Source organism: Alligator sinensis, unplaced genomic scaffold (assembly GCF_000455745.1).
Source record: "Alligator sinensis unplaced genomic scaffold, ASM45574v1 scaffold428_1, whole genome shotgun sequence".
In the NCBI taxonomy this organism is placed as follows: Eukaryota; Metazoa; Chordata; order Crocodylia; family Alligatoridae; genus Alligator; species Alligator sinensis.
In genome coordinates, this window is record NW_005841919.1 from 3,458,004 (window position 1) to 3,472,289 (window position 14,286).

The following is a 14,286-nucleotide window of genomic DNA, read 5'->3' on the forward strand; positions in this document are numbered from 1 at the left end:
TTTGGAAGATGTGCTCTGCTTTCTGCTTGCTGCCCTACCTGCCGCTGTACTGCCTATCCCCTTTCCAATATGCCATGTGCCACATACAGAGGCAGCCCATACCAACTTGTGGCACCCATGCCACAGGTTAACCACCCTTGCTTTAACTAATGGAAATATTACTGAATCTCAAGCACGCACTTACACAGAAAAATTTACCTTTCATTATGGTAACTCTGCTTGCTTGCCACTCTTCCTTCTATAAATCACTGCCACTGAGCTTAAGAGGTTTCATATGATGTTATAAGTATCTTTTAAGTAATATAATTGTTATTTGTGATCCCACTCATGCTTGAAAGCTTTTTTCACTGGAGGCAATATCTTCAATTTTCTCAGTTAGTCATTTATAATGAAAATTGATAAGACTTATAGTTCAAGGGAAACAAAATAACATTGGAGCCTTTGTCTATGGCAAATACCTGGTAGTAAAATGTAAGTGGTTGTTTTAAGTCTCAGAACTTTGTAATTTAGGGAGAAAACGTGGTAGTGGCCCAAAATTAGTCAGTTGTTTTGAATTCACAAAGTAGGAGTGTTGCTCAGATTTTTTAAAACTAGAGTTGCAAAGCAATTTTGTTCCTATTGTACTTTCATATATTTTAAAGTAATCTTTGTGGTCACTTAAGGTCCTGAAGCGACAGCCCTGGAAAGTGTTGCCTGGCAGAATAATACAGCACAACCAAACCACAATGCTTTTTCTTTATACTACTGTGCCTAGGTGCCTCAGTCCTCAACTGGAAGACCTTCTCATAGGACCATGAGTCCCTTTAGTACTTGGCCTTTTGGTTGAAACTGCCAAAATGAGTGTTATGTGATATGAACGCTGCTTCCTTACCTGTCTCAGACTACATAGGTATTCTATCTAGAGCAGTGTTTCTCAAGGTTTTTTGTGCCAGGACTCATTTGTAAACATCGATGGCCAGTCCCAACCTAGTGCCCCTCACTTCTGACCTGCTGCCCTCTGCCCCCAGGTCCCAGCCCCCCAGTGTGTGGGGCATGGAGGGCCCCAAGCAGCCCCTGCCAGGCTCAAACTCTGCCAGCTTGCAAGGGAAAACCACGGTTTCCTAAGTTTTTCTCCTTTAAAGGAGAATCCCTTTATCAAGTTGGTTGATCCTTTGTTAAAGTTTGTTTGCAACCCTTTCACATATTCTTGTGGGACACTTTTAGGTCATGACCCACGGGTTGAGAAACACTGATCTAGAGCACTACATATCTACCTATTGGTAACAACTTTCAGGAACAACCAACCTGGCCTCAGTGGAACTGGTGACCTACAGGAGAAATGTGTTGTAGTCTCAGCAAGTACAGGAAAGAACAAGAGGACTCAGCACACTGCTGTAAGAGATTCCTTATTTATACTTGTGTGGGGGTAGCGGGGAGGGCTACAACAAAATGCTCTGTAGTCTCAGTCTTGAGCCATCCCATAATGCTGTCATCTTTTTTATACCACCATTCTACTAACCCTCCCTGGTCCCCTCAGTCAAACTCATTCCACTATGTACCCAGAGTTACGTTTTTTGTCCTTCACTTTAATTCTCTGTAGCACAAATTATGATAGCATAGCTTATGTTGGTATGAACTGACCCAAGCTGAGATATTCTACTTGCAGACACAAAGGGAGAAAGAGAGAGAAAGAAAGAAACTGACTATTGATCCACTTACATCATTTGGAATAGTAAGCTCATGGGAACTGGTTGGAGAAGTGGCATCCAATCCTATTTAGGGGACAGAGGGGAAAACATTATGCTAGATGTTTGGAAATTTGCAGAAGACACAAAAAATGATATTTAAAGAAAGACAATATGAAAAAATACTGAGAAAATAAAGAAGCAAAGAAAAATATAGAACTGCTAGGGAAACAAAAAAGAAAGCAAGAAATGCAAAAATTAAAAGGGTTGGACTAATTTTAAATTATTCTTATTTTAATTAACCTTTAACCCACCAAAACAACAAATGTCACATGATTTCACAATGCTATGAAAAGTTTCTACAAAATGGAGGGTTTCACCTATAAATATTCTTTGAAGTTTGCTCTCCGTATATGTTAATTCAGAAATGGATTAGATGGCTGAAATTTGACCTATCAGATTTTCTAAATTACAGAAAATAAATGTGGAATTCTAAGGTAAACAAAATTAAAAATATTAAAAAAAAATGGATAAAATAAAGATAGGGAAATAAACTAGGAGAATTTGGAAATTATACATGGGGGTTAGTGGTTGAAGAAATGTTGGATAGATGGGAATTTTTAGGGGGAAAGTACAAAATAAGTTGCATACATTTGTTTTTAAATTGGGTGGACAAAAGGAAAATGCTTAGGAGGATTGCAATTAGTGCTTTAACACACAGTAAAGTTACGGAGACATACAAATCACAAACAGACTAAGGAAAAGATTAAGGAGCAGTATGTTAATGACAAGTAAAGAAGAAAGAGAATATAAAGCTAGGAAAGGTACTTTAATGCTTTTGTAAAGATTTTATCAGATACACCATGTAGAAGCAAATTATATTCTGAGCCTCGTTTTTCTCTCTTCCCTTTTGAAATTTTATGTGGAAACATGTTGGTGAATATCTATTTATTTCCGACAAAGAAATATTTTTTCTCATTTCCACCTAAATTTTACCACAAGTTTACATTCAACTGTTTACATATTGCGAATGCTTTTCATATTCCACAAATACATGGGGTGTAAAATAAGTTATATGAAAATGATTAAGTCATAACATTTGATGTATGTGATAAAATGTTATTAATTACCATACAAAACATGCACCACTGTATATTTTATTTTGTCTTGAAAAAACGTTTAGAGTTCAAACACCATATTTATTGAAATAAAGTAAAGTGATTTATTGAAGGGCTGTCTAATTTTAGTTCCCTATTATAAACAAAATAATATTTAAGCAGGCATTCAAAATTATGTACTATGTTCTGCAGTCCTTAGATGAGCTAAATTTCCACTGCCTTTAGTGGGAGATTTTTAAAATAGGAACAACATAATTGTTTCCAATGGTAGTAAAAATCATGGAAGTAATTCCAAAGTTTGGATATACAGGAAAGGTCTATTTGGGTTTTTAATTGTGCTTTTAATATTTATATTAATCTGTCTTTATCCTATAAATACATATTCTCTTCCTGTATTTTCAGTTGTTTTTGGACCTTTTCCAAATACAGTACAAAAATAGAGGTTCCACAAAATTCACTACCGAATGCTTTGAACAATATTCACTGGTACATGCTATGTGGTGCATAATAACTTTGCAGAGGACTAAATAAAAGAAGGTTGAGCTCTTCAGCCAATGGCACAAATTAAGTGTTTTTTATTAAAATAAATGGAACAAACAAAGCACAAGAGTTTAGTAATGACAGAAACAAACTGTAACGGAGCCACAGGGTAGCAGGGACAGAACACAGAATTAATGTGTGAACACAAAAGGATCATTGGTCATTGAACACATTTAGTATTAAAATGATGTAATGACCACGGGAAACAAAGCTGTTAAGAAGAAGGACATCCCCAGGGGGTCATGGGTACGTACCAGGGAAACCAGGGGTGGTCTGCCCAAGGGGAGTAAAGGGGGGATGCTGCATAGCCAACTGGTGAAGCTTGGTCAACTGCAGGGCAGGATGGGAAATTAGAACTAACCAATCAAATGGAATTATTTCAGAGTAGAGAAAACCATCTTACATGTCTTAAAACTGGATTAATTAAAATTAAAAAAAAGGTTTAATCATTCATTCTATTCTACCGCATAGAAAAAAAAACCTGGTTAAAAATGACATCTTTATTGTTATTACATGTAATGGCTATTGTTAATATTAACTACATTTTTTGTAGAATAACATATTAAGAAAACAACTCAAATACATAGCATGCATAAAAGACAAAAATAACTGTCATTTGTATCTGGGCCATTGTACTTTCTAGCAATTATTACAAGATATCTGATAAAGTTAACACGCAGTTATGTAGACACTGCTAAGGACAGGCATCTGCGGGCGTGTCTTCATATTAACTGTAGAAAGTAAATGCTGCCCAGAACAAATAAGAGAGAGAGAGAAAAGAAGGGAGTAATTTACATGCGCTGGACTCACGTCTGGATGAGGGATGGCATACTGCCCCTGAATTGTAAATGCCTGGAAATAACAAGCAAAATTGAAGATACAGATCAGTGAAATGAGACAATAAGCTCTCCTTTCTCATCAGGCTGGAGAAAAAAGTTGTGTTTTTCCACACTCAACACACAAAAAAAAATAAAATAAAATCACATCTCCTTAAATGCTAAGAGAAGCTTAATCTTCTTGTCTGACTTGACATTCGCACAGTGTAGTAAGGGCTTGGTCATGTTCCTAAGGTGCAACCCTCTGTTAGTGGTAAGGCCAGGCCATGCTGCACCAGTGAAGGCTCTGCAGGCCTTAGGTCCCAGGCAGATGCACCATTTGCAACAGAATCAAGACAGACAGTGATGGGTTGCTCCACAAGTACAGGGGGGGCAACCCATCACCAAATTTAGCTCTGCTGATCTGTGCAGAACAGTGGTGGAATCAGGACCGGTTGCGGGACTTGTGTAAAACTGTCTGTGTCTATGCTGCCATCCAGAGGTGTGACTACATTGGCACCAGCTGTAAATTGCTTTGTTTAGGCACTGCTGTGGGCTCCAGCAGCCCAACCCTTCCCATGGCATAGGAAGGGAATAAGAGCAAAGGGAAAAGGTGCATTATGTTGTGCTTATCTTCTGTTGTCTGCTAACTGGATTAATTAGACTGCCTCCCCCCAATTTCTCTTGCTACCTTTATTCAATTCTATAGGCTAGTATAAAAAGAAATACACAAAGGTTATTATTTTCTAGTATATTCTGTGGAGCTTTCCTAAAAGAGCTGGCCCATCAAAAATATTTTGATGAGCTTGTCCTTAGGCAGGAAACCAGAAGGAAAATTATAATTTATAAATATTTGCACAGGCAGAATTATAAACAGGAACAGAGTTGATTAGCTTTATTTGTAAAATGCTTATTTAATGAAAGGCATCTCAGAAAGTAATGAACGCCCTGAAAATTAAAGAACAATTCATTTAATGGAGCATAGAGATTAAAACCTTTAACAGTCCAACTGATTTACAGAAATTTCTACAGCAGTATTTGCCGCCTTGAGCAGAAATGGTGGCTCTATTTTTAAATTTATTTATAAAGTAGAGCCCCAGTCTTGCAATTATTTTTATACAAACTACTATTCTACTGGTTCCAGTGGGGACAATTTATTATGTGCCTAGTTAGTTATGTACATTTGCAGGGCTGGGTCCTAGATCTGGAAGCACTTGTTTGTTAAAAGGAGAAGTAAGGCCCCACCCTTGAGCACTGATGGGAATGAAATGAGAGCACATGCCTAAAGCTAAGCGTGTGCTTGAATGCTTTGCCAAACGATTGCTTGCTGAGTTGGAGCTGTAAGCTCGTACTTATCATTAGACATGCAAATGGTCCCATTGATGTCATGCTTAAATGAGGGGGAACCTATTTTTGTGGGCAGATAATTTGGAAAAGCACTGCTTTGACTTACTAGCTTAAGTCAGAGGTGTTTAGTCTGAATCTAGTTCTACTTCAAATGCAGTAGGAAGAGTGCACTTCAGATGGTCTCTCTCTCCAGGGAAGGGACCATGGCCTTTCTTGGAATTTACCAAGTGCATTTTAGGAGCTACTGGAACATAAATAATAAATAAATAATTCACTAGTCACTTGGTCAAAGAGTCCCATTAATTTAGGAACATGGGGGTATTATCCTGTTCCCAGTGAAGTCAGTGGTAATTTGGCTGTTGACTTTAGTCAGGGCAGGAATAATTGCCTGGGGCAAAAATTGGTCCAGATTTACAATCTGTGAAGTCAATGAGATTGTTGTGAGAGGTTGCCCAAGGCTGAGTCCAGCTTCCAAGAGACCTTGCTAGAAGTGCCTGTTTTAGGTATATAGGGTAAAGACAAAATTTGTATGTGGAAAAATGACATGAAGACTTCATTTTATTTCCTTTCAACAGGGGTGGTGTAATGGGATTAATATTAATTTTTTAAACAACTACCTTAGCTGAAGTTTAGTAAGGACTTGAGGTATGGCACATGGCAGTGTATATTCATCTTCCTTTTAGCTCTACTATATTATACAAGACTAAAAAAGAAACCTAAAAGTATTAGAAATACTTAAAGCAGCAAAACCCATTTAAAATCCCATCTTGTCAATAGCAGGAGTTTGATTTTTCTGGTGTTTTGATCTAGATTTGCAGAATCTATTGGGAATGAAAGAAACAACTGTTGACATTTATGGAAGGGGTAGATGGACTCATCACTGCCAGCACCATTATACTTTGTTTTCAGTGTTAATGTGTACTCAGGGGCTGTGTCTACACGTGAAGCTGACTGCGCAGTACTTACTGTGCAGCTATTTAGTATTTGTATTAAAAAGTACTAAATGACTGCACAGTAACTGGAGTTATGGCACAGTTGTGCCAAAGAACGGTTGTTTCATGACGCTGACGGCACAGCTCATGACTACTGCACAGTAGCGTCATGTCATGGTTTCTTCCATGTGACACTACTGCACAGTAGTCATGGGCTACTGCAAGTTTAGTATCTCATGTAGACGTGGCCAGGATTTCTTTAACACAGTATCAAAACCATTGTACATATTATATTTTGATACTAGAAGTGAAACCAAGCAAAGTCTCTTTTCCATTGTCACTGCTAAACCCACCTCTACCGTTTTCTAAGATACCAAAGAATTGGTCTAATCAGTGAGAGACTGTTTGGTTCACTTAAAATATCAGAATTAGATATTTTTTGTTTGAACTAAGTCTTACAAAGAAAAACATAGAACACTTGGCTGCCTAGTATTTGCTTTATACAATTAAAGATTAATTCTGAGATTTCTTATATCACATAATGAGATGCAATTTCAAATACTTATTTTAAGTGCTCAGGGCATTCTAGCAATTGGTTTTAACATATTTAGTGAGTTGATTCGTTATGTACTGAGACAGCTTTTGAAAGTAACACCATTTACAGTACTGCTAAGGCATAGCCCTGACATGCATACTTGTAAAAGGAGAACACCTCAGTATAAACTTAAAATTTGTTTGTAATAAATTACTCTGCAGTTGCACATTCAGCAGAGTTCAAATCATGGTAATTTTTTTCAATTTAAGTTCTGTTAGTTTAAGAAATATGTTTTTTTACTTTGAAGAAAGTCAGTTGAAGCAACTTGGACATCAGGAATGATCATTATCATCATCATTGTTAATCATTATTGTCATCATCTCATCACCATTGGCATAAACAGTAATAGCAATAATAACAACAATAACAACAAAAATAATGCAATAAAATATTGTCAAACATAGGAGCCATACTAGGTCAGACCAATAGTCAGTCTAGCCCAGTATTCGGTCTCTGACAACGGCAGAAATGGTTGCTATAGAGGGAGAGCGTTGAATTGGATATCTCTAGAATGATCTATCCCTTAATCAGTATCTCCCCTTGTATCCATCATTATTGGTTTAGAGATAGCAGAGGAAACATCTTCAAGCATTTTATTCAATAGCCACTAATAGATCTATCATCCATGAATTTATGCAGTCCCTATTTAAACTTGGCTCTACTATCTGCCTTCACCACTTCATGTGGCAATGAATTCCACAAGTTGACTACATATTGTATAAAAAAGTGCTTTCTCTTGTTAGTTTTAAACCTGTCACCTACCAATTTCAGTGGCGTCCACTAGTTTTAATATTTTGGGATTTGGTGAACAACAGTTCCCTGCTCACTGGTCCATGCTTTTCATGATATAGACATCTGTCATATCCCCACTCAGCCTTTTCTCTTCAAACTGCAGAGCCCTAGCCTTTTTAGGCTCTCTTGGTACAGCAACTGCACCATGTCCGTGATCATTTTGGTTACCCTTCTCTGTACCTTTTCTAATTCTACTCTGTCCTTTTGAGATGTGGGGACCAGACCTGCAAACACTAAAACTATAAACAGAGAAATAATAAAAAATAAAGAGAAACAGTAGTTCTTTTACATATATGTTTCTCAGGAACTCATGACTTGGCCCTACAAACTATTAAAATTATTAGAATTTCAAAATGCTAAGAGCATTTCTGGAGCAAAAACATCATAGCAAATTATAATTTGGTAAGTTTTGCTCAAAGCTGCTCAGTCCTTAACTTATATATATCTGTTTATGGCAAGGAACAGATGTTACATTGTGTTAGGATGAGCTGTATCTGTGTTTGTACCAGAACAGAAAAGTTTTGGGATTGGCATGTACACACATTGCCCTTCTGATTCAATTCTAGGACAACTGTACAGATGTACTTTGTGATGTCTTGGGGGACACTGTTAATACTTCTTATTCAGTGACCCTTTTTAAGGACAATGGACCTAGACATCTGAATGGTCATGCTTTGTCCAAAGATAAAATGGTTTCTCCTGGAAGAAATGCAACACCTATTTGTAGCCTATATGGCCACAAAACAATGAATTTTTAAAATTAAATATAACGTTTTGTCTCACTGAATGCGTATCTGATTTTCTGCCATTTATTAAATAGTTAAGGAAGAGAGGTTAATTTTAAACCTTGTTAAAATAGCAAATGCCATAATTTTGTTCTTTTCCACTGTTCTCTGTAGCAAACGAGAGCCTTATAATCTCATGTAAAGCCAAAATATTCCTGATGCAGCTATGTGACAAGTTCTTGGAACATCAAGTCTGATGATATATTTAGTGCAACACAAAGAAAAGAACACCCCATAGGGCCAGGGATACGGCTGAAATGAACGGGATACAAGTTCCAGCAATTTATTCAATAATAGTAAATAAACTTTGTGTAAAAGATGCCCTTGACTTGTTTTCAGTTTAAGTTTATAACACAATGTTCTCCTTTTTCTGTAAGCCACAGTGGATAAATGACATTAATACTATACCAGGAAAAGAAAGAGTAAAAGTTGAAAACTAACAGGCGCTGGCTGAGGTTGGGCCAAGACGGTGTGATTTCCAGCTGAAGCCAAAATGGTGTCTGCTCTTACCTGCCCACCTGCAAAAATGATAGGTGCAGAGGCAGGTTTGGGACGGTAGGGAATGGTGGCACCTTTGGGTGGGGACTGAAGACAAAAACATAAAGCAATCAAAAAGCAGAATTAAGCAACTCTCCAAAAATCATTCTTTCCATTGCTCAGCTCTCACAAACAACTGCATGCATTTGCCAGTCACTGGCGTATTCTCTACAAAGACCTGGATCCTGCTCCTACTGAATTCAGCAGCAAAATTTTCTCTTGCTTTACAGGGCATCAGCTAGGATGCTCATGATATAGACAGACTGTAACCACAAGGCAGGTTATAGCAGTATGTTGGGAAAGGTTCAAAGCGTGTGTGTTGAATTTAGCTTTCAAGCTATCCAAGCAATTTAGGTGCCAGTTTTTAAACTTGTCAGTCTTTAAAGGAGAATCTATCCAACATTCTCCCTTGGCATTAATTTGTAACTCAAGATAAATACATTTGGTTTGAAAATTCCCCTTATTAGTTGACATACCAGAACTTCCTGTTATAAAACTGGAATAAAAAATGTCCCTCTGAGTGAGCTATTGCTGTCACTTGCATTGAAGGCAGGTGGGCCAAGCTGTGCAATCAGACACTTCCTCTCAACTCAGTAGGAATAGTGGAGGAAATCCACTATTTTTGTGACTCATTCCTACTGATGGCAATGGGAACAAGAAAGGACTCTCAACATCCAATAAGCAGGAGATTTTTCTTTTAATTTTTTTAGACTCAAAGGGTAAAAGCAGAGCCAACCCTAGCAGGGTGCAGGGCCCGGGGCAAATCAGCTTGTGTGGGGCCCCTTAACACTGCGTGGGGCTGTGGTACCCCTGGAAATGGAGGGGGGGGGGCAGGTCCTCCATGCTTCTGTGGTACGGGGCTGAGCTGCCAGCTCCAGGTGGGCCCCATGGGAGGGGCTGTGGCCCCTCCACGCAGCTCCACAGGGCCCTCCCAAAGCACGGGACCCGGGGCGGTTGCCCTAATTCACTATACCCTATGGACAGCTATGGGTAAAAGCATGAGCTTGATAAAGCATAAGAATTTCTTTACAAGATAAAGACTAGAAAATGGAAATGACCCTAGGGTCAGACCTGTAAAACGGGCTTTCCAAATACTTCAAAATTTTTTGTGCCTTACTTCAAAACACTCCTATAATCAACAGTAAATAATAATAATTTCATGTCCTAACATTATATTATTGGCTGTAATAAATTAGTAACCACTGCCCAATTCCTTAAATCAATGAAATACATTACATTAAGTACATTTAGCACAGTAAACACACATATATTTTGGATTCGTTATCATTTGAAGAAAAAAATATAGTTAAATTACTGTCTGCTTCAAGAGCTTCATATTGGTAATATATTTTCTCTGTTCTTTATTATCTCTGATCTTGATAATATTTGTCCTGTCTTCAGTCCATTTGAAAAGAAAATTCACTTTACAAGCAGAAAAATAATATTTAGCTCTGATTGTGAAATGTAGTTGTCTAGTTTGTTTCTGAAAATAACTAGGAATGTAATCAATGTTATTTAGACATCTGACTAGAAACTGCATCCACAAAGCAGATAATTAGATGACTAAGTATATCACTTGCACCTCCTAATAACTAGAAGTATAAAATTGCTCCTGTGATTACTTGCATCTGTAAAGGTCTAAGAATAAAAGGGGAAGTGAATACATAGGTTTAAGCTTTGTTTGAAACTCTGTCCATTAAGATATGTTCTAAACTTGAGCCTCAGACATAAGGATTTTTTTTATCTGGTCAATTAGTTTCTCACAAACATAACCAGATTCCAGTGGCTAATAAACTGAGACTTTTATAATATTTTCTTTCTGTATTGTTATATTTTTATTAAACAAAATTATTTCCCCATATATGCAATTACAAGAAGCAAGAAAAATGTCAGTTTGCAAGAAAGACTTTGATCATTATAACTAGAGGTGCACCAATACATCGGACCCATATTGGATTGGCACCGATATAAAGAAAATTGACAGTATCGGTAATCGGCTTTTATTGGCTGATGCACCTGATAATGTCCCTGATAAATGCCCCGTGCATGCACACAGCCATAGCGCAGCATGCAGGCAGCGGCCAGGACTGCAGCCCAGCAGAGCAGCTGGGTCTGACTGGTAAGTCTGTTGTGAGGGAAGGTGCATGGGTTGGGGGCATATCAAGGCTCCAGTGATGAGACAGGGAGAGAGTGGGGCTGGGGTAGGCACTGCGCAGCTGGGGTGGGGCATGGGGTGAAGCCATAAGCAGCTCATCTGGGGAGGACCAGGGGGGCAGCTCCCGCTACTGCGTGCACCCCATATCTACGTGTGGGGTGTGTGCCCCTGGATCTGTGTGTGGGGCAAGAGCTGCAGCCCCCACCCTGTAGTCCCCCTCCCAGGACTGCTCTCACCTGCCCCAGGCACAACCCGGCCCAGCCCCCTGCTGGGAAGAGCCCGGAACTGCCCCAGCTCCAGTCTGCAGTAGCAGCACACCCTTGCCTCACATACAGATCCAGGGGCACATGCCCCCCATGCCCTCCTGGGGTGCATGCAGCAGTGGGAGCTGTCCCTGCCATGGTCCCCAGATGAGCTGCTCGTGGCTCTGTCCCATGTCTTGCTCTGGCTGTGCAGCACCTACCCCTGCCCCAGCCCCACTCTCTCCCTCACCGCAGAGGTTTCGATGTGCCCCCCCCCCACTCCTCTTCCCTTCCCCCTTGCCCCTTCCCTCACACCAGACTTACCAGCTAGATGCTGTTTTCCAAGTTGCCCAGCTCCATATCAGCAATTTGATCAGTATTGGCTGATATGGCAAGTTAAAAAGCAACTAAGTATTGGCCCAAAAAATCTCTATTGTTGCACCCTTAATTATAACAGTAATCTTTATACATTTATTTTAATTAGGCAGACTATTAAACAGCCAACAGTTACTACGCTGTAGTGACCACTACAATATTGTCCTTATTTTAGATTAAGGAATAAATAAATGTAGGATGTCAGCTATTGAAGAGTGGTAAATGTCACACCAGTGGTTAAATTTTTTATGCAAGCCATTTTTCATTCAAATATGAAGATACAACGTAACTGAAACATTTTATAGAAATATTAAGATTTTGTTATTTATTATTTGACAGGAAATTATGAAAATCTTTCTTTTTGATGAGGCTGAAATAGTTTATTTTCACTTTATTGAAATGTCTTACTTCAATAAGGTCAGAACATTTCATTTCAACTTTATCATGCCAAGTATTATAATAACATAAAAACCTAGTATTCTCGTTATACTCTAATATGGTCATCAAAACATCCAGACTTTTATATTAATGATATTACCTAATATTTGAAAGGCAAAGTAAAAATGAAACGTTCTGACATTATCAAAGTGTGTTTGATGTTTCAGCCATTTTGCCTGGTAGCTGTGTGTGACGGTTTGTTCCCAAATCTTTTAAGAGGTTACACAAACGCTTGTCTAGGAGGTTTAAATAGGGATCATGGACCTTGAGCAGGGGGTTGGACTAGAATACATTCTGTGCTTCCATCCCAGTCTTAGTTTTCATTGATTTCATCAGTTTATTGGAATAAAAGGTTTTGAAACAGTTGAAATGAAACATTTCCAAATATTCTCTTTCAGGGAAAAAAATCCTTGATTTCTGATTTGTGTGAATATAAAATGCTGATAGCTCAGAACTTCCAAAAGGATTAAAGTCAGGTTTTTTAACCAGCTGACCTGTTGACTTTTCAATGACAGAATGGTCTTCTACATTATAAGTAGATCTGGTGGTACTGAGAACTTTAAAAAGCTATGTACAGAACCTTTCTACATATTCTTGAAATCACTCAGATATGGCGAGTGCACTCCCTTCTGAGACCAGGGTTTAAAAAAGAAGGGGCTGGTATTTAAAGGAAACAAATCAAACATTATCTTTATGGATGGCAAATGCTTTTAAGGATTATCTTACCTCTAGCATAACCACACAGATTTGTTTTACACACTGAATAATGGCATCTGGAGTGCCTGATATAGTGACAGCACGTTCTGTTGAGTTTGGCAACATATCCCCAGCTACTTGTACCTGGGCCCCTGTGGACTTAAGAAAAACAAACAAAACCAACATTAATATCTGCAAAGTAGAGCTGTGCATTACAAGCCATTTATTCACTGATAAGAAATAATAAAGTGATAAAACAGATCCATATCTAAGCTATGCTCATCCTTTGCTAGCATACACATGATAATTAGATGACACTGGGTGTAAGTTTGTCTATGGAAACCACACTGGCAAGTATTTCCATGATAAGAAGTATAGTAGCTAAAGAAATAAATTGTGCATTTTAAACCCTGTTTTAGTCTTCCAGTTTCTTGAAAAAGAGACTACTGTAGATTCATGGGGGTGGGGGCGTGGGGAATGAAGGACTTTTATATCATTTAGAAAATAATGATAAAAATAATTGCTGATATATGAAGAATATCAGCCTCCCTAATAAATCTCAGTCATGAATGGGTGATTCCTTAATGAATTAATGACTGACTGCACTTTTTCTGATGATGTTTGGGGCTGCTTTATACACTGAAAGATCTCACAATGTGTGTGGTGTAACACAAGAACTCTTCTAAATCACCATTTGTGTTGATGAAGCATATGCATATCATCAGCTTTTAGTTCATTAAGGAGCATAAGCAGGATATAAGCCATTTTTAAAAATTGGTTCTTGATGATAAAGATTCTTAGTCAAAACATGCACGCACAGAAAAAGACATGAGGACAAAATATCCATGGTGTAACTTAAAAAAAAAATTCTGGAAGAACTTTTCAATTAATGGGAAAGAGCCATGCATTTCATATTTAATTAGTACATTAATATATTATGCACAAAATCTATTTCTGATTGATTTGTGATGTACAATTTTTGCCTGTTATTGATTTTGTGACAGTCAGCAAGGAGTTAACTTAGTTTTCTGTTGGCCACACATAGCACATCTTATTCTTCTTTCCAGAGATTGATTAAATTACTCATTACATCTTCTGTTCAGTAGTGCTGTTTAAGCTTGGAATATCAATTATGTGTCCTTTAATATGCTTTGGAATCTCACCACAATTTGATCAATCTGTCATGGCACCTTTATTTTGAAGCACCCTTGTGCCCCAGGCAGCTGCGTCTGTGTCTACATGTACAAAACTCTTC

The 14,286-nt window shown here is 38.1% G+C and overlaps 1 protein-coding gene across 10 annotated transcripts in view; it reads right to left on the reverse strand.

Annotated features, from left to right (window-relative positions):
• LOC102369805 (poly(rC)-binding protein 3-like) overlaps nucleotides 1-14,286 on the reverse strand; it is a 322,632-nt gene that overhangs the window by 40,032 nt on the left and 268,314 nt on the right. For 9 of the 10 annotated variants that reach the window (XM_025198321.1, XM_025198316.1, XM_025198320.1 and 6 more), the window contains 5 exons: nucleotides 13,062-13,190; nucleotides 9,030-9,173; nucleotides 4,133-4,174; nucleotides 3,577-3,652; nucleotides 1,699-1,751 (listed from right to left, as the gene is read on the reverse strand). In XM_025198321.1, the coding sequence (XP_025054106.1) occupies nucleotides 1,699-1,751; nucleotides 3,577-3,652; nucleotides 4,133-4,174; nucleotides 9,030-9,173; nucleotides 13,062-13,190 (444 nt within the window). The remainder of the gene's footprint in view (nucleotides 1-1,698; nucleotides 1,752-3,576; nucleotides 3,653-4,132; nucleotides 4,175-9,029; nucleotides 9,174-13,061; nucleotides 13,191-14,286) is intronic. The other variant, XM_025198323.1, reaches the window with a different exon arrangement.